Source organism: Rhinopithecus bieti, unplaced genomic scaffold, assembly GCF_001698545.2.
Source record: "Rhinopithecus bieti isolate Rb0 unplaced genomic scaffold, ASM169854v2 scaffold_25394, whole genome shotgun sequence".
NCBI lineage: Eukaryota > Metazoa > Chordata > Mammalia > Primates > Cercopithecidae > Rhinopithecus > Rhinopithecus bieti.
In genome coordinates, this window is record NW_016811676.1 from 1,409,041 (window position 1) to 1,428,060 (window position 19,020).

At 44.8% G+C, this 19,020-nt stretch overlaps 1 protein-coding gene across 1 annotated transcript in view; it reads right to left on the minus strand.

Moving 5' to 3' along the window:
* KCNJ6 (potassium inwardly rectifying channel subfamily J member 6) overlaps nucleotides 1–18,192 on the minus strand; it is a 103,159-nt gene extending 84,967 nt beyond the window's left edge. Inside the window, exon 1 of the mRNA XM_017894613.1 lies at nucleotides 17,278–18,192. Coding sequence (XP_017750102.1) covers nucleotides 17,278–18,175 — 898 coding nt within the window. The 5' untranslated portion in view covers nucleotides 18,176–18,192. The remainder of the gene's footprint in view (nucleotides 1–17,277) is intronic.
* Nucleotides 18,193–19,020: the final 828 nt, after the last annotated feature.

Below are 19,020 nucleotides of genomic sequence, written 5' to 3' on the forward strand. Positions count from 1 at the left end.
ANAAGAATGTTGAATATTGGCCCCCACTCTCTTCTGGCTTGTAGAGTTTCTGCTGAGAGATCTGCTGTTAGTCTGATGGGCTTCCCTTTGTGGGTAACCCGACCTTTCTCTCTGGCTGCCCTTAACATTTTTTCCTTCATTTCAACTTTGGTGAATCTGACAATTATGTGTCTTGGAGTTGCTCTTCTCGAGGAGTATCTTTGTGGCATTCTCTGTATTTCCTGAATTTGAATGTTGGCCTGCCTTACTAGGTTGGGGAAGTTCTCCTGGATGATATCCTGCAGAGTGTTTTCCAAGTTGGTTCCATTTTCCCCGTCACTTTCAGGCACACCAGTCAGACCTAGATTTGGTCTTTTCACATAATCCCATATTTCTTGGAGGCTTTGTTCATTTCTTTTTACTTTTTTTCTCTACACTTCTTTTCTCTCTTCATTTCATTCATTTGATCTTCAATCACTGATACTCTTTCTTCCAGTTGATCAAGTTGGTTACTGAAGCTTGTGCATTTGTCACGTAGTTCTCGTGTCATGGTTTTCATCTCTATCAGTTCTTTTAAAGTCTTCTCTGCATTGATTATTCTAGTTATCCATTCGTCCATTCTTTTTTCAAGGTTTTTAGTTTCTTTGTGCTGGTTACATAGTTTGTCCTTTAGCTCTGGGAAGTTTGATTGAGTGAAGCCTTCTTCTCTCAACTCATCAAAGTCATTCTCCATCCAGCTTTGTTCCGTTGCTGGTGATGAGCTTCATTCCTTTGGACGGGGAGATGCACTCTGATATTTTGAATTTCCAGCTTTTCTGCCCTGCTTTTTCCCTGTTTTTGTGTTTTTTTTCTGCCTTTGGTCTTTGATGATGGTGACGTACTGATGGGGTTTTGGTGTGGGTGTCCTTTCTCTTTGTTAGTTTTCCTTCTAACAGTCAGGACCCTCAGCTGCAGGTCTGTTGGAGTTTGCTTGAGGTCTACTCCAGACCCTGTTTGCCTGGGTATTAGTAGCGGAGGCTGCAGAAGATAGAATATTGCCGAATAGCGAGTGTTGCTGTCTGATTCTTGTTCTGGAAGCTTCGTCCCAGAGGTGTACCCAGCTGTGTGAGGTGTGAGGTGTCAGTCTGCAACTAGTGGGGGATGTCTCCCAGTTTGGCTACTCAGGGGTCAGGGACTCACTTGAGCAGGCAGTCTGTCAGTTCTCAGATCCCAACCTCTGTGCTGGGAGAATCACTACTCTCTTCAAAGCTGTCAGACAGGGACATTTACATCTGCAGAGGTTTCTGCTGCTTTTTGTTTAGCTATGGCCTGTCCCCAGAGGTGGAGTCTACAGAGGTAGGTAGGCCTCCTTGAGCTGCGGTGGGCTCCACCCAATTTGAGCTTCCTGGTGGCTTTGTTTACCTACTTAAGCCTCAGCAATGGCGGGTGCCCCTCCCCCAGCCTCGCTGCTGCCTTTCAGTTAGATCTCAGACTGCTGTGCTAGCAATGAGGGAGGCTCCATGGGCGTGGGACCCTTCGGGCCAGGTGTGGGATACAATCTCCTGGTGTGCCATTTGCTAAGACCCTTGGTAAAGCGCAGTATTAGGGTGGGAGTTACCTGATTTTCTAGGTGTTGTGTGTCTCAGTTTCCCTTGGCTAGGAAAAGGAATTCCCTTCCCCCTTGTGCCTCCCAGGTGAGGCAATGCCTTGCCCTGCTTCAGCTCTGCCTGTTCGGGCTGCACCTGCTGACCAGCACTGACTGTCCGACACACCCCAGTGAGATGAGCCCAGTACCTCAGTTGAAAATGCAGAAATCACCCGTCTTCTGTGTTGCTCTTGCTGGGAGCTGGAGGCTGGAGCTGTTCCTCGCTTGGCTAATGTTTTTGTATATTTAGTAGAGATGGGGTTTCACCATGTTGGCCAGGCTGGTCTCCAACTCCTGGGCTCAAACCATCCTCCTGCCTTGGCCTCCCAAAGTGCTGGGGTTTCAGGTGTGAGCCATGGCACCTGTCTAATTTTGCCATTTTAAAATGGTTAAAAAATCCAAAGTGAAGAATAATACTTTATGACATGTGAAAATGATATGTGTCCATAAACTCAATTTATGGCAGAATTGAGCTGTTGTGATGGAGACTATCCACAAACCCTGAAATATTGACAATCTGGCCCTTTACAGGAAATGCTTTGCTTAATCTTTGCTCTAAAATATCAGTTCCGTAAGGGCAGGACTTTGTCCTTTTTATCTTTGCACAATGTCAGGCACATGGAAGGTTCTGGAAGGTCCTTGCCTATAGATTGAGTACACCTCAGCTTCGGCCCCCTTGCCTGTTGAGTTTTTACCTTTCAAAAGGCCTTTTGCATGGTTTTGGAGGCTCATCCTTCCCACTCCTCCTCCATTACTGCAGGGGGAAGGGTTACTTACAGATAGACCATTCTTTATTGATATGGATACCTCACGTTGATATTGATTAGAGACTTCTGGAAAGGGATCACCCTTTCCATGTTTTGATCTTCTGAGAGTTGGCTTGTTCCTCTGGGAGAGGGGAGGGGATTTGCCAGGGAAACCGGATAACATCCAAGGGATTCCCTGAGCACATAATTAGGTGGTGTGAAAGCCTTGGGGCATGGCTGCTCTTGGAGTCCAATCTCCTGGCCCTGGAGAGTCTCCATTGGACTAGACCTACTTTAAAAAGGAGCACAGGGACATTCCTAGTTGGCAGAGTTTCTTAAATCTGGGGACAAGTTTGCTTTTTGGATGTCTGCTTTAAACTCTCTGTATTTATGTCAGATGGAGTTTATAAGATGTGTGGTGAATACTGGGTGAGAAGGGAACCTATAGAATACTCTTAGTAAAATGTGTCTTTAATTTTTACATTAAATGGCATGACAGCTTTCATAGGGAAGCCAGATGTTGCCCACAACTCCTGGGTAGAGCCCAGATTACATAGTGCCTGGTGGAAAGGAAACTCTTTAGAGGCTGTGAGACATATTTAGAAAGGCCACACCTTATTTTTAGAAAAGTCATTTATTTTTTTTTCATCCTTTTTATTGAGCACTGAACATGTGTCAGATTGTGTTACTTTTTGGGAATAGAAAAAAAAAAAAAGGCATAATCTTTATCCTCCAAAGTGTAGTCTATTGAGGACACCCACATGTGGTCAGTCATCCATAAGACATCATGGAGATTTGCAGAAACTCAGCAGAAGCAGAGAGGGAGGACTTTTGAGAAAGGTTCCATAGGCGTGGCATTTGCAGGGAGATTTGTGGGCAGGAGTTATTGGAAAGGTAATGGAAAAGGGTATCCTAGGCAGAGATGGTGTCACAGCACATGTGCAGGCCAGGGTTGAAATAATCCATGGCATATTCAGGAATTTCTGCAGCTTATGGAGGTAGTGGGGCAAAGGACAGGACACCTGGAGAGGTGACATGTCTGTGATAGGCAAAGGTGGTTGGTCTCTGTTCTCTAGCTCCTCAGAAGCTACTGAGAGTATCTGAGCTGGAGAGTGAAGGGATGAGATTTTTATGTTACAAAGTTTATTCTGACAATGGTGAGGAAGGGAATTGCAAAAACGAGAGACTACATTTAGGGAGATCAGTATAGGAGCATGGTAATGGTCCAGCAGGAGGGCTTGGTGGCATGAACCAGGGCAGCAGCCAAGACCCTGAAAGGATGTTTGGGTACTAGAGACAGGTACAAGATGGAATGGACAAGCTTAGCCAGGGCCACCTCATATGGTTGTGCAGGGTGTACACTGCACAGCTCACCACATCTAAGGCGCACAGCTGTATAGCGCTATTACACAGATTTCCCAGCAGATGGCAGTAGAGTGTCTTGAGGACGGATGCCTTTTGCTCATTTGCATAAGAGAGCCTATGGTCTGGCAGCAGCCCCATGGGAATAGCTGGGGTGTGGAGCACGTGGGAAGGAAGAGCACAAGATGATGGCCAGGTGTCTGACCTGGGCACCTGGGAGACAAAGTTCCTTTCATCAAGATGTGTAATGCATGACAGGAAGCAAATCTGAGTTTAGGACACATTATATTTTAGGGACTTGAGAGCCACCCCGATGGAGACGCCCAGGAGGACACAGCTGCCTGGGTCTGTGGCTTAGGAGAGAGGCATGGGGCTGTGCCTGTGGGAACTCTCTCTATACTGATGGAGTTGGTGCCCAGAGGCAGGAAGAGATTGCCTGGGAAAACGTGCAGAAGGGAAGCACTGAGGGCGCAGGCCAGAGCCCTGGGGAACCACTGAGGTTGTAAATTGCAGGTAGAGGAAGGGAACCTTGAAGGAGACAGGGAGGAGGCGGTTGGAACTGGTTGCCTGGAGTTATTCTCATTGCCAGAAGATAGAGGCTTCAGGTTTGACCAAGACCAGGTTAACTTTTTTTTATGTGTGGCAATTTTAAGTGACTCAAGACTTTTTCTATGTGCTTAAGAGACCAGTCTGGTTTGTGAGCACGTGGGAGATTTCACTCATTTATTTTCCATTCATTCTCTCTGTACCTATGTATTTATCCAGGGCCTACTATGGTCCAGGAAGTGCTCTGGGTACTGAGAGGACAGCAATGAGCAAGACAAGGCATTGTTCTCACGGAGCTTACATTCTAATTGGTAATAATTAAATTAATGAGATAATGTCAGCTGGCGATGAGTGCCACACAACGTGGTATGATGTACAGTGGTCAGAGAGCTAGTTTCTCTTGGGTGATCAGAGAAGACCTCCCTGAGCAAGATTTCTGTGCTCAGGATCGGAAACCCGTGTGGCTGCAACATGTCAGGTGGGAAAGAGGTTGAAGGTGAGAGCAGACAAGCAGGCAAGAGCCAGGCCAGGGGGATCTTATAGGCCATGGAGTTTTCCAAGTGCAGTGAAAATCCACTGAAGGGTTTCAAGCAAGTGAGGTGATTTGCTCTGATTTCTGTCTTATTAAGGGTGCTCTGGGCCGGGCACGGTGGCTCATGCCTGTGATCCCAGCACTTTGGGAGGCTGAGGTGGGTGGATCACTTGAGGTCAGGAGTTCGAGACCAGCCTGGCCAACATGGTGAAACCCCGTCTCTACTAAAATACAAAATTAGCTGGGCGTGGTGGTGGGCACCTGTAATCCCAGCTACTTGGGAGGCTGAGGCAGGAGAATCACTTGAACCTGGGAGGCGGAGGTTGTAGTGAGCCAAGATTGTGCCACTGCACTCCAGCCTGGATGACAGAATGAGACTTTGTCTCAAAAAAAAAAAAAAAAAAAAAAGTGCTCTGGCTGTTCTGTGCCAAGTGAACTTTGGCAGTGTGGTCATTAGCAGACCAGTTGAACGTCACTGCTTCCACATGATGACAACTTAATCTGGGATGGTGGCCATAGAGACAGACATACTTTGGAAGTAATACCCATAGGACTCCCATGGTAAGGGACTGAGATGAATCTCCGATGACACTGTAGGTTTTGACTTGAGTCACTGTATGGTTCATGATAACATTGATGGCCTTGGGGAAGATGAAGAGTGAAACAGACTTTGGAGGACTTGGGAAATCTCTAGCTTCTGCTTTGGCCACACTGGTTGTACAAGCTTGTTAGGCCAAGTATGCCTTTAAATCTTTGAGTGCAGAGCTCAGGGGAGAGGTTAGTACTGAAGACAGAAATTTGGTGTCACATAGAAAAAGACGGCAATTAAAGTCAAGGACTGAAGTCACTGAGAAGGAAAGTGAGGGATAGGACTCTGGTTGGAATAGGCTCTGAGGCATTTTGGGAAGAGGAGAATAGCTTGCAGAGGAGAATGGAAAGGCATCTTACTGAGGTAGGAAGGAAAGCAGTAGGGGAGTCATGAGTGCCAAGGAAGAAAGTACTGGAGAGGGAGGCTGTGGTCAAGTGCACCAATGATGTGGAGAGGCCAGGGAACACAGGAACAGTGGAGTGGTCTTTGGATCTGGCAGGATGGACGTTGTTGGTGAGTTTTGGTGGTGTGGTAGGAAGGGAAGCCTGTTTGAGATGGGAAGTAAGAAAGTGTGAAGGAGAGGACAGGCGATTCTTTCTAGAAGTCCTGAGGGAATGAGAGCTGAGAAATGGGATAGTACTAGAAAGGGGCATGGCACCAAAAGAAGTATAGTTTTGTTTTTCTTTGTTTGTTCTTTGGGGTGGTGAACATCAAGGAATGTTTTGACATTGATGGAAATAAAACTATTAGGAAAAATTGGTGATGGAGGAAAGAAAGAGGATGGTTCTAGTCCAAAAGTCTTTAAGTAAGCTGAGGAGATGGGATGCGGAGATGGTCCTTGATGGAACAGGGCTCCACAGCAATGGGGGAAAGAAAGAGGGAGAGGCCCAGGTGTGTGGCAGAAATGGTCGTGAGAAGATGCCAGTATTCAGTCTGATTGCTTCTATTTTCTCAACTAAGCATGAGACCAGGTTGCTATCTAAGGGGGAGGTGGTGTTGAAAGACTGAAGAGAGGGAAGAAAGTGGAAATCATGAGTTTGGTGAGTTGGACGATAAAAAGACTAAACATTTAAATTAAATTCATATTACATCTGTGGATTTCATTTCATCATCATAAGAGACCCTAGGGTGGGACATGTGACAGGTACCCCTGAAGGCAAGTGCACAAAGCAGCTAACACCCTCCATGCCCCCTCTCCACTGGGCCACCACCTTCCTGGGTCGTGGGTGCTCATTGTTCATGAGATGCTCCTTGTACCTGGTCGAGTATGTGTCAGACTGCACTCAAGGACAGAAACGCCACTGTGCCATTCTACCTTTCAATGTGGCAGTGGAGGACACCTCGCCTGGCTGGCATGGGAACTCAAAGTGCTCACACTGAGCCTCTTCAATGTCGGGGATGAGAAATCCAGCCACAGATGAGGCTTTTGCTAATTCATCCACCAAACCCAGGATGTGACTCCATGCAGCTGTATTGGAACCCAGCCCCGTCCTGCTCTGCTGGGCCTGATTTGTGGGTGGCCCCTCAAGTTGCCTTCCCTCTTATTGGTAGTCATGACCCATCTGTTGTTGGCTTAACAGATATGACCTTTCTTTTCCCCTAGCCTTGGGGGTATGGGGTGACACAGGGTCTGCAGGCCAGGCTGAACATGCTGAGGTCCCTTTGGGGGAACAAAAAGAAATTCTGCTGGAGGGACCAGGAAAATGCTTGGAAATCTCTCTTGACTCATCCGTGTCGGACCTCATGAATCTTTAACATCATCTAGGGGGATCATGAACCAGCAGCATTTTTGTTCCGCTGAGGCTGTACACCTTTTCCAACTTTGAGGAAACAGAAAGTACATATTTAACTGAGTATGTTAAGCAAACAAAGCCCTGCTTTTTATCACTACTTTAGCTTTCCAAGTTGTATTAAACATACTTAATTTTGGGCCAATGTGAATGGAGCCTTAATCTATTTTAAACTCAGTCTCTACAGTCTAGCCATCTCAGCGATCCGCTATTGTACATTCTCCTCTAATCCCATTACTCATCAAGCCCTCCATTATCCGTCTGCTTTCACAGATTTCTATTAATATTTACACTATATAAAACATGCTTGAGGAAATGTAAAAGGAAATGTATTTACTTAGCAGATGCATAATTAAAATCTTTCTAGGATGGCCTCAGTATGAGTCGTCCTTGTCATCATCATCATCATCATCATCTTCATCATCTTCTCCAAAAAGGGTCTTGTTGAATCTTTTACAGTGGAATGGAAACCCCAGCCGAGCTTAATTAGGCTGATCAAAGCCTGTATCTTTTTCTTATAGTGCTTTCTGGCAGGGAATTCAGAGTCAAAATTGATTTTTGCCTTTCAGTGTTAAACTTTTTTTTTTTTTCCCCTCCCTTAAGGGTTTGTCAGCTGGCTGGTTGGTTGCACTTTGGGTTATACTTGGCATGGCACCAGGGCATTTTGGATGGGGTTAACCCGGAGCTTCAACTGGCACAGTCACCTGATAACACTGAATTGGGTAGAACTGAAGGGTGGGAGCCTCTAGGCTGCCCTTTCAAGGGACTCAATGCCAACTGTTATGCAAGACTAGATCATCCCTGCCTGCCTCCTACAGTCAGGCAAGGGGAGCCCGGTGGAGAAGCCATGGCCTGTAATCAAGAAATTATATATCATTGAGTCATAGTTGTCGGTGCATTAATGAACTCTAATCAATAACCACTACCTTGGAGCCCCTCAAACATGCCATAGGATTTGTGTAGGCTCCTCTAGAGGGGCACTGGAGCAGATAGACTGGGGAGAGGGCAGCCCTGAGACTGCATCCTGGCTTTATCACCTCACCAGCTGGGTGACCTTGGCCAAGTTACTGTCTTCCCAACCCCCACCCAAGAGCCAACTTCCTCATTTGTTAAATAGGAATGGTACCCACATTTCAGAATTGCTTTGAAGATTTAAAATAATCCATGCAAAACATCTAATAAGGTAATTGGCATTCATTAGGCATGAAATGAATGATAGCTATGAGAACAGTATGATTCACAGAATCATAGTGTCACTCTCTTGATTGATTGAGCACCTACTACACGTTGGGCTTCACAATGAAGGATGTGCATGATTATCTCGTGGAATCTTTTTGTAGGTACAAGAATCATTCCCATTTTCAGAATGGGAAAAAAAATTTTGTGAAGGTAAGGAATGTGATATGCTCAATCACAGGGATAGTCAAGAGTGGAGACAGAATTTGAATTCCGTGTGTCTGATCTCAGTCTTCATCAGTGAAGAAAGAATTTAAAGCCTGGAGGAGTTCTGCAAAGTGGCCAGCTACAGATTCATTTCCTGGCAAGTCTAGTATGCTTGGCAGTAGACAATGGCCAACTTGTCAAAATGTTAATGTGACATTTTATATCAGGCAAGATAGGCTAGATTTTACCTTGGTGACAACCCAAATTTCAGTGGCTTAACCCAACATAAGGTTATTTCTCAGTCATGCTGTATATCACATGGGACTTGGCTTGGGTCCACTCTTCAAAGCCAGTCAAGGGTCAGGAGGACAGAAGCTTCTCTGTGACATGTGCTTCCATGAGAGCCTTAGAAGTGGCAAGGGAACACATTTTGGCTTGTAAAGTTTCCACCAGAGGGATACTCACCTCTTAATGTTTCTATTGATGGGACCACTGGTTGCATAGCCCTGTTCAACAACAATAGGGAAATGCAATCTAATATGTGTCTGAAAGGATGAAAGCTGGGAATTTTTGGTGAGCACGCTAATGACTACCACACATTTCTAAACCTAACTCACAAAAAATTTTCAACTCAGCTTACTGGTTTTCAAAACTATGAGGTGATCTGTGGTAGACTGAAATTGTTGCCCTCAATGATTTATTCCAAGCTCCTGTGAAAAAATTATGTTTCCCCATTTTATTGACATCAGGCACTGCCATATGACTTGCTATGACTAATAAATTGTGAGCAGAAGCAAGTGTTTGGCCATGTCTTTTGTTTTTCCCTGACATAAGAACGGTGTGTCTTGTGTAGGAGCTGCTCCTTCAGTCTGCATCTTGGAGAAAACAGGCTGTAAACACAGCTGCTGCTGCCATGTAGTGTGAATGAGAAATAAACCGCTGTTTTCAGCCTTTGGGGTTGTTTGTTACAGCAGCATAACTTAGCCAAAGCAGACTGATGCAGTCTCTATCATTCTTTCTATGTAAACAGAGAATAATGAAATTGGCTACACAGAAACTCACATTTACTGTCCACTTTGTTGAAGTATAGCTGTACTTTAAAGCAGACGTATCTATAAGAACTAACCATGAAAGTAAATATTATTTGGTTAACAGCACAGAAATGCATTTTCTAAATTGGAACATCAGCTGATACTTCAGAATTCTTATGAAAAATCTAGAAGAGGAAATGGGAATATAGAAATCATATTGTTTTCAAATGTAAACAATTAGTCTTGTTCTCACTGAACAGTTGCCTCGGAAGACCTGGGAGTAATCTACATTCATGTCCACTTTTGGCAGAAATTGGAATGATGAGACGTTACTATCTATAGGAATGCAAAGTCCTTTCTGAGTCCAGTGATTCTCATTAATTCAGATCCCACTGATTTGTCATTCATGGCAGGTAGCCGGGGCAGAGGCCAGGCTGGCTTTTACCCTTGCATTGTGCTTGCACACTGTGTGGCTTGGTGCTCACAGGTTAACACTCGCTGCTTTGACTTTTCAGAGTGGTTTTAGAGGGGAGTCATTTGTCATTCTATCACGGCACTAACTGCAAGGTCCCTGGGGACAATGAAGGTGCTCGCGGGGACTGGGCCTCCCGACTGCCTGTTCTCCTGTCCCTGCAAAGCTTTACTCTTGTTTTTTGCCTGTGTGGTCTATAGAGGGAGAAATGATCTGCTCTAATGGAATTCAGGGGGTTGGAAGGTTACCCGTGAGTAGGTACCATTATTGTTCCCATTTTAGAGTTGAAGAAATGGAGACAGAGGTTACGTAAGGCAGGGAAGGGAGCAACTGCAGCTTGAACCCAGGAAGGCCTGATGTTGTAAATGACACAAAGGGGTACAGATGAGCTGAGCTGTAGCCGAGAGAGGTTAATTTGGAAAAAGAAGCTTACCAAGTAATTAATATAACAAACGAGGTTATAAGTGGGTGGGTGTGCCACTGTGGAGCAAGGGCATGATTGACTGGAGAAGCAGCACCTCAGGCTGCTTAGTTGTTTAGTAAGTGCGTGTGTGTATATGTGTATTTGTGCATGTATGTGTATACACGTGTATATGTATTTGTGCATGTGTGGGCATGTGTGTATACCTGTGTGTACATGTATTTGTGTGTGCGTGTGTGTATATGTGTGTATTTGCATGTGCATGTGTGTATACATGTGTATTTGTGTGTGCATGTGTATGTGTATTTGCCTGTGCATGCGTGTATACCTATGTGCATGTGTATTTGTGTACATGCGTGTATGTGTATTCACACATACATGTGTATGCGTGTGTGCGCACGTGTGCTGTGTGTGCATGTGTGTACTTGTGTGCATGTGTGCACGTGTGCTGTGTGTGTGCATGTGTGCATGCACGTGTGTATGTGTATTTGTGTGTGCATGTGTATGCACATGTGTGTATGTGTGTAGGAGTGTGTGTGTGTGAATAATTTACATAGCCTTCCTCAGTGATCCTCTTCCGGTCATTCGAAATTGTTGAGAAAAACTGCTTTGCTGGCAACCTGCTGTCCGTACTTGTATTACTGAATACCCTAGGAAATAATAAAACTCTGTTTGTTTAAGGATATGCTAATTAGAGGCTCCACACGATTTGACATTCATCTCCTAATTTGGATGATGCTCTTCCTTTGCAAGATGAGTATTGACTTTAGAGTTTGGGTCTGAGCTAAATTTAGATGCTAGTCCAATTTTGTCCTAATGCTTTGAATTCCACATTGTATATATTGGGAGATCATCACTCACTTCTATTGAGCATCTAATTTAGTGGCTTCTCATGGCCCATTTGGAGAAGGAAGAGCAATGGATTTTCTGGTACTGGTGAACAATGAACAATTTTTGCTTTTTTCAATAATAGTAATATATGGTGACCTTGACTCCTTGTCTTCTAAAGTATGGGAAATGTTTAGTGGAGTTATAATGCTAGGTTTCTTACAGTAGCCTGCCTTTTGGAAGGAGTGGTAGAAAAGTTAAGACTCTATGTGTGCACCGGAGCATCCAAAATCTGATTGTTAAGACATTTGGTGAACCAGAACACAGTGTCCCCAAGCTGTGGAGGATTACAGAGAGTTTACCATATTTGGGGAGCAGTTGTCACCAGTTTTTACCCAGCCAGCCAATGATACTACTGGGATATATTATATTGAGATAGACATTTTGGAAGGAAGCCCTGAATAAATGAGTTAAACTTAATGCCCAAAAAGAAAGGAGAACTGGATTTCTTGACTTATGGGTGGCAGATTTTGACCTATGAAAAATATATTCATATGTCTTTAAATTGAAAAAATCACTCCTTATAGAGATTTTCCAGGAAGATGCCTCTATGAAGAGTTGCACCCAAGTTCTTAGCATTTCAGAGCTCACCAATTAACTCTTTTCCCAGGCTGGGTGGTTGGGGTTATAACTCTTAAGAGAAAAATGGTCAAATTGGAGATAATGGCTTGGCAATGGAGGGATCAGCAGTAAATTATCAAAAGGAGAAAATGAGATTTGAAAATTTAGTGGCTGTGAAACATCATTACTAGAAACAGTTTAAGAGCATGGTGATGCTTACCCTCAGCAGTCTTATCTTTTCAAAGGCTGCAATCTCATATTCTCCCCTGCTAGACTAGATTGGCATTTTGATTACAGTAAAGAAAAATGTGCTTGGAAATCAGACCTGACAGAACATCATGTTCTTCCAGGGGTATTTTTGTAGACAATGCTTATTTAATTTTGATTTCAGAATTGTTTTGTGGTACATCTCATTCTGATATATGGTTGTTTAAAATTCATGTCAATGTCTATGTAATTTAAAAATGAACTGATGACATTTGGAAACAGAAGAACCTTAAAGGAAAAGAAGAACTAAGGGTGAGAGAAAAGAAAAGAGGGCACATTGATACCAGGTCATCTGCACATGAAATATCAGTTGTCGACCGGGCGCGGTGGCTCACGCCTGTAATCCCAGCACTTTGGGAGGCCGAGGTGGGCGGATCAACTGAGGTGGGGAGTTCCAGACCAGCCTGACCAACATGGAGAAATCCCGTCTCTACTAAAAATACAAAATTAGCCAGGCGTGGTGGCGGCGCCTGTAATCCCAGGTACTCGGGAGGCTGAGGCAGGAGAATCGCTTGAACCCGGGAGGCGGAGGTTGCAGTGAGCTGAGATTGTGCCACTGCACTCCAGCCTGGGCAACAAAAGCAAAACCCTATCTGAAAAAAAAAAAAAAGAAATATCAGTTGTCTTTTCTGGGTGCATTTCTCTGCCGAATCATGAATCAGCAGCACTCATGGTGCAAAGGGCACTGAACATGGAGTTCCTGGCAACACCATCAATGGCTGTGGCTTTCAAGCTCCTGCCCTGCTAGTGGCTATTTGACCTTAGCCAAGTCACGGGTCTTGTTGGGGTTCCATTTCTTCATCTGTAAAATGGGCAAAGATTCCCTTCAACTCAAAAATTTTATGATCTGTGATGTGATTTATATGACTAAATTCTCTGCCTGGGAATAACTCTTCTAGCGACAGAACTAAGCTTTTCTATGGTGAAGGATGGCTTGCCTTCACCTATTTCCAGTGAACCCTGGCTGTCCTTGGTAACTCCCAGATGGCAACTTCTGATTAATCAGCCCTGCCTCCTTGTCTATAAAGTGCTCTCTGGTGTGTTTCATCCTCCACTTTCCCCAGTATTCTATGCAGTATTTAAATCTTTCGGAAGTTATCTTCTTTAAGAAAAACTTATCAGAAAAAAAAAAGAGATAGAAGAAGTCACAGATTAAGAGGCTTACAAGATATCTCAACCAATCACTGTGTGTTAACCTTATTTGGATCCTGATTCGAACAAGCTGATTGTAAATAAAAAAAAAAAAAAAATTGTGACATTTACAAGACAATTGGAAGTCTGAACACTCGGTAGATGTTGGATCTTAATTTATTGGTCATTATTTTAGGTGTCATAATGGTGTGATAGCTACATTTTAAAAAGAGTCCTTGTCTTTTAGGGGCACATACTGAAATATTTGCCGATGAAATGATGTGATTCTGGTGGGCAGCCAGTGAGTGGAGATACAGAGGAAGCAAGTTTGACCCTGAATTGATAATCACTGGAGCAGAAGGACGGGGACACGGGGGGTTAGTGATACTACTGGGTCTGTTTTTGTGTAAGTCTGATAGGTTCCATCAAAAGAAGTGTAAAATAACCAAAAGGCTTAACGGGGACTCATCCTTGCGGGCACGTTTGCCGAGGTGTAGGCAAATGCTGCCTCCCGCAGTTGCATAATCGCTGGGGGTAAATGTGGAAGTTCGTCAATCAGCAAGGCCGTAGTGGGGGCTGACTGGCAGCAAGCCCAGCGCTGCGTGGCTGTCATCTTGCCTCGAGGCCCATTTGCCCTCTATAAATAACAGTCTATATGAATGCTTTACTATTTTAACACACATGGGCCACAGCTGCTGAGCACGTTTGTTTACGTAGCTATGAAACCTTCTGTAAACACCACTATCTCAAAATCGCCCATGTGTCAGGAACATAAACGGCCCCCTTTAAAAATATATCTGCAGATGAGACACGGCCAACTCCTAGATGTCTGAGTGGCTGGTGTCAGAATTTTCCAGGGTTTGATTCATTTTCAAAAATAGAACCACATGACTGGAAGGTTCTTAAAGGTCACCTGGCATGTCCCTCTGACTTGAGGCAGGACCGGGCCAAAGCCATTCCTAAGGGATGCGGGGCTGTTCTGCATGGGTGTGGGTCCATCTTTTGTGCAGTCCCTTCAGGGCCATGAAAGGGGGGCTCACTTCCAGCCTTCAAGGAGCCCACTTTCATTTTCTAAAAATGGAACCTGACCCTGCAATGCGGCCGGCATTGAAAGGCAGTGCATCCACAGAGCACCACTCGCCTGCACCGGGCCTGAGCTCCCAGCAGACGGAAGGACCCAGGTGGCCTCCTGCGGGATAACTCGGGTCTCCGGAAAACACCACGTTAGCATCATCCTGTGCCCAGGATGCCTGCTTCCTATCAGGGAAGAGGGCACCGCGTGAAGGTGGCCATGTGGGCCTCCCCCACTCCCTGGAAGAGGCCTGCTCGTGGAGACCACTGAGCACAGCAGGTTAAGGTCAACTGCGACATTTTTGAAAGAAGTGATGAGCCCAGGGGAAGCTGTTTTGTGTTAGCTTGCTATTATCATGGCTCCTGATTTCCAGTCCAGCACTACAATGAATAATTAGATCCCTGTGAATTTGTTTTCCTCGAGTGTGCATTTGGTCCACATTTTTTTTTTCCTGTGGTTTTGAGAGATTGAAGCATTTTTCTCCCCTAAGGGCCTGTTTAATGCCCATAAATCCTAATTGAGCTTTTCATTCACAAACAGTATCCTGCTGAAACGTAAGAGATCAGCTGTACTAGGGGTACTGAGTTGTACAATTCCCCTGAGGAAAAGACCAAGATATTCAGTTTCCAGACACCTCCAGAACTTTCTAGAACCGCCCCCTCTCCAAGTCTAGATTTTAAAAGAAAATAAGTAGGATTTGCCTTTTTCCAGGGAGTGGGGTGAACATTTGGATTGGTTTTGCTGGTAATTACTCAGATTTCTCTTGAAAGCTGTGGAAAGGCCATAGGGTGCTCAGAGGCAAGTATCACTGTTAATTACCAAGAAAACCATATTCCTCCCTTTGGAAAGTCTCACTCATTACCAGCTGTCATCAGAAAGACAGGGCCTGCCCCAGGGAGAATTCCGACTCAGGGACATCACAAAGATAATTTGCTTATTCCAGATTCATTTATTTTACAGAGATTGGGCTTTGGTTTGAGGGAACACAAAGCTTAACTCCCACAATGTAAAGCTCAGATTAGCATCAGTAACCAGAGGGTACATCTCCAGTGGTTTTTGCTTCTTGAGCTTGGAGACACTGCCTTCTCTCACGTCTTCTTGGGGGAATTTATGGTGAAAAGCGAAAAGAAAAACTGCATCCTGAGTGGTCAGTAGATAGTGTCAGAGGCTGTAGCTCTGTGGCCGCTAGGGGGATCCAGAGTCCCTGTGCTCAGCTGAGGCTGGGGAAGTTTCTGGTCTGTAGGAAAGTGACAGCTCCCTGTTTATTTCTCCTCCCTCCTCCCCAGTATCCCCTCCTCCTCTCTTCCTCCTCCCCTACCTGCCTCTCTTCCTCCTCCCCTACCTGCCTCTCTTCCTCCTCCCCTACCTGCCTCTCTTCCTCCTCCCCTACCTGCCTCTTTCCTCCCCTTCTCTTCCTCTCCTTTCTCCTCCACCTGCCTTCCATTCTCCTCCCTCCTCCCCTGCCCTCCCTTCTACTTCTCCCTCCTCCCCTCCACCTAACTATTGCCTCACAAATGCACCCCCAAATCAGGCTCAAGGTACAGCTCCTGTTAACACCTGGAGCACTTATGTCTTATTTCGCACCAGTGACTTTTGTTATTCTTTAAAGCTACTTTCCCATTAGGTTCCTGCACCTTTTGTTCTATGGAAAGGCGACCGCTCTTACCATTGAACTCCATGCAAAGCCCTCTACTCACATTTTCACTGTTTGCTGCATTTGAAAACCCTATAGCAAAAGTTTCACACCACCACCGTAAGAGAAGTTTGTTAGAGGTTGTGACCTTGCCTGTTGGGTACAGGGAGGTAGAAACATGGGACCAGTGACTTTTCCCTAAAAGGGATCACGGGATTAAGTTACTTGTCACAGGTTGATGAAGAACATGGGGCCAGCCTGCTGGTCATGCAATTTCAGACAATATAAACCACCCGAATCTCAAGCTGAAGACTTAAAAGCACAAAAGGGCTGATGGTATCAGGAAAAAGGACCCCAAAGACACTATTACTACCTCAAAGAACAATAAAGGCCTTAATGAATTAGGGTTCTGGTTTATACTTTCCCTGTGAGGCACTATGGTTATCTTGAGTCATAGCTGATGGCTCTGTTTTGGGGGATGTTACATACAAACATGGGCAGAACCTGCTTTGCTGTTGGGATGTGTAATGTGCAAATTTCAGATATGAGCGAAGACGTCAGTAAAAACAGACCATTTTCTCTATTTCCTGAACAGATCATCTTCCCTAAAACATCCCAGTGATAAGCCATTAACAGCAAGAGGGCCGGCGGGATTAAGATGAATGGATCTTCAACTTTTTTCTTTTCTGCTAGAGTTATTTACTTGTCTGCAACTTTATACTTACTGGGGGCTCAGCAGGTCAAGTGTGGAGAGATACTAGGCACTCACTTCATACAAAAGAAAAACCAATGCTATAGGCCTTATAAATGACTCTCAAAGAATGGGTGAAATTGCATTTTTATTAAAGCAGTTTGTCAGGCTTCCTTTGAAAGACTTAACTTCTTCCTCCTAACTTGGTAATAAATAACCTCAAGTATTTAAATTAGCAATGTTTTAAGGCCATTTAAAACGTGCTTTAGAGACAGATCAGATTTTAACTTAAATATTTGGAGACTTAAAATATATTACATGGTGATTTTTCATTGTTCATTAATTTATTTTCCAAAGGATTTTTAAAAACTAAATGGTTAGGCTTCTTGGCAGATATATTTCAGGTGAGATACGTAGGCATACTATGTCATGAAGCAAGGGGATGTTGTCAATATTGCATGAGGTTCAGTATTCTAGATCTTGTAATAGATAAGAACATAAAGTCCAGTTTAACATGAGCATCTATCCCACAGCCATCCCAGGATAGAACACATCTTACCTGTGGCTTCCACCATTCCTTCTAGGATGACCACAATTTCCAGTTCCTCTTTGGGCAGCTGGGCTTTGGAGATCTCCCAGAAAGGACTCTGTTGATTAATCTCATGGCTAATGATCAGCGGTGACACCAGAAACAGACGGTCATCCCCCGTGTAATACCCTACGTTGATATCCGTCTGATTCAATGGGATGAACTCCCCCTCCGAGGTCTGTTTGGATTTGATCAACTTGGCTCTGATGGAAGCCTCCACAATGTGGGAATTCCTAAGGTCCCCTACCCGGAACATCAGGCACAGCTTCCCATCCCGCATGGAGATCACTGCATGGGTGGAAAAGACCAGGGTCTCTGCCCTCTTCTTGGGTTGAGAGATTTTTACAAACATGCATCCCACCATGAATGCATTGACAATGGACCCCAACACAGATTGGATTAAGAGGAGAATAATTCCCTCTGGGCATTTATCCGTGATGACCCGGTAGCCATAACCAATGGTGGTTTCTGTCTCTATTGAGAATAAAAAAGCAGAGACGAACCCGTTGAGGTTGGTAACACAAGGAGTCCAGGAGGGGTCCTCTATGTGGTCCATATCTCCCCGGATGTACGCGATCAACCACCAGATCATTCCAAAAAAGAGCCAGGTCACTGTGTAAACCATGACAAAAATCAACAGGTTGAATCTCCACTTCAGGTCGACTAAGGTGGTGAAGATATCAGTCAGGTAGCGATAGGTCTCCCTCACGTTGCCATGATGAACGTTGCATTTTCCATCTTTCCTCACGTACCTCTGGATTTTCCTTTTGGTCCGGTCTCGGCTGATGTGTCTCGGCAGGTCATCCCTGGCCTGCTTAGGCAACTTTGGCTGGTGAATGGCCACTGGGCTCTCGACATCCTGATCCATGGAGTCGCCCTCCAGGACATTAGCTGGTGGTTTGGAGAAAAGAAAAGAAACACTGAATGAAAGGCTGGCTCTTTGAGGACAATGGAACGGCACACTTTGTATGGGCTAGTGAAACCAAATACCATTTGTGTAGCTATAAACAAAGTAGACAAAGCCATTTTTATTCCACACCATCTGGATAGGCCTCTAGTTGACTTGGACTTCTGTGCTCTTCGATCTAGTTTGTGTAAGTACTTCACCATCCTGCCCACCAGGATGGAGCTTATTGCTGCAAAATTGTGTCCCTGCCAGCAGGTTCTACTGAGTCAGCTCTTACAGAGGGATGCCTCCCAACTCTATCTGAGATGCTGTGGCATGGGAGAGGCAGTAAGCTCAGAATGAAGGAGTCCTCTTTAGATTCAGACAGTCTTAGCTCTACTACTTAGCAACTCTTAGTGGGCTCTTAGCCATGATATCTGTTATGGACTGTATTGTGTCCCCATCAAATCCATATAAGGCTTGAGCCCCAAGCCCTAAGGTGACTGTATTTGGAGATAAGGCCTTTAAGGAGATAGTTAAAGGTTAAATGAGACTATAAGGTTGGGGCTCCAATCTAGTAGGACTGGTGTCCTGAGGAGAAGGGGAAGAGATACCAGGGGTGCACACAAACAGAGGAAAAGCCATATGAGACACAGGGAGAAGGTGTCCATCTGCAAGCCAAGAAGAGAGGGCTCCCAGAAACTAACCCTGCCAGCCCGCCTCCAAAACAATGAGAAAATAAATGTTCATTGTTTAAGCCACCCAGTCTGTGATATTCTATTATGGCAGCCTGAAATGACTTACAACACACTATCCAAATTCGTAAG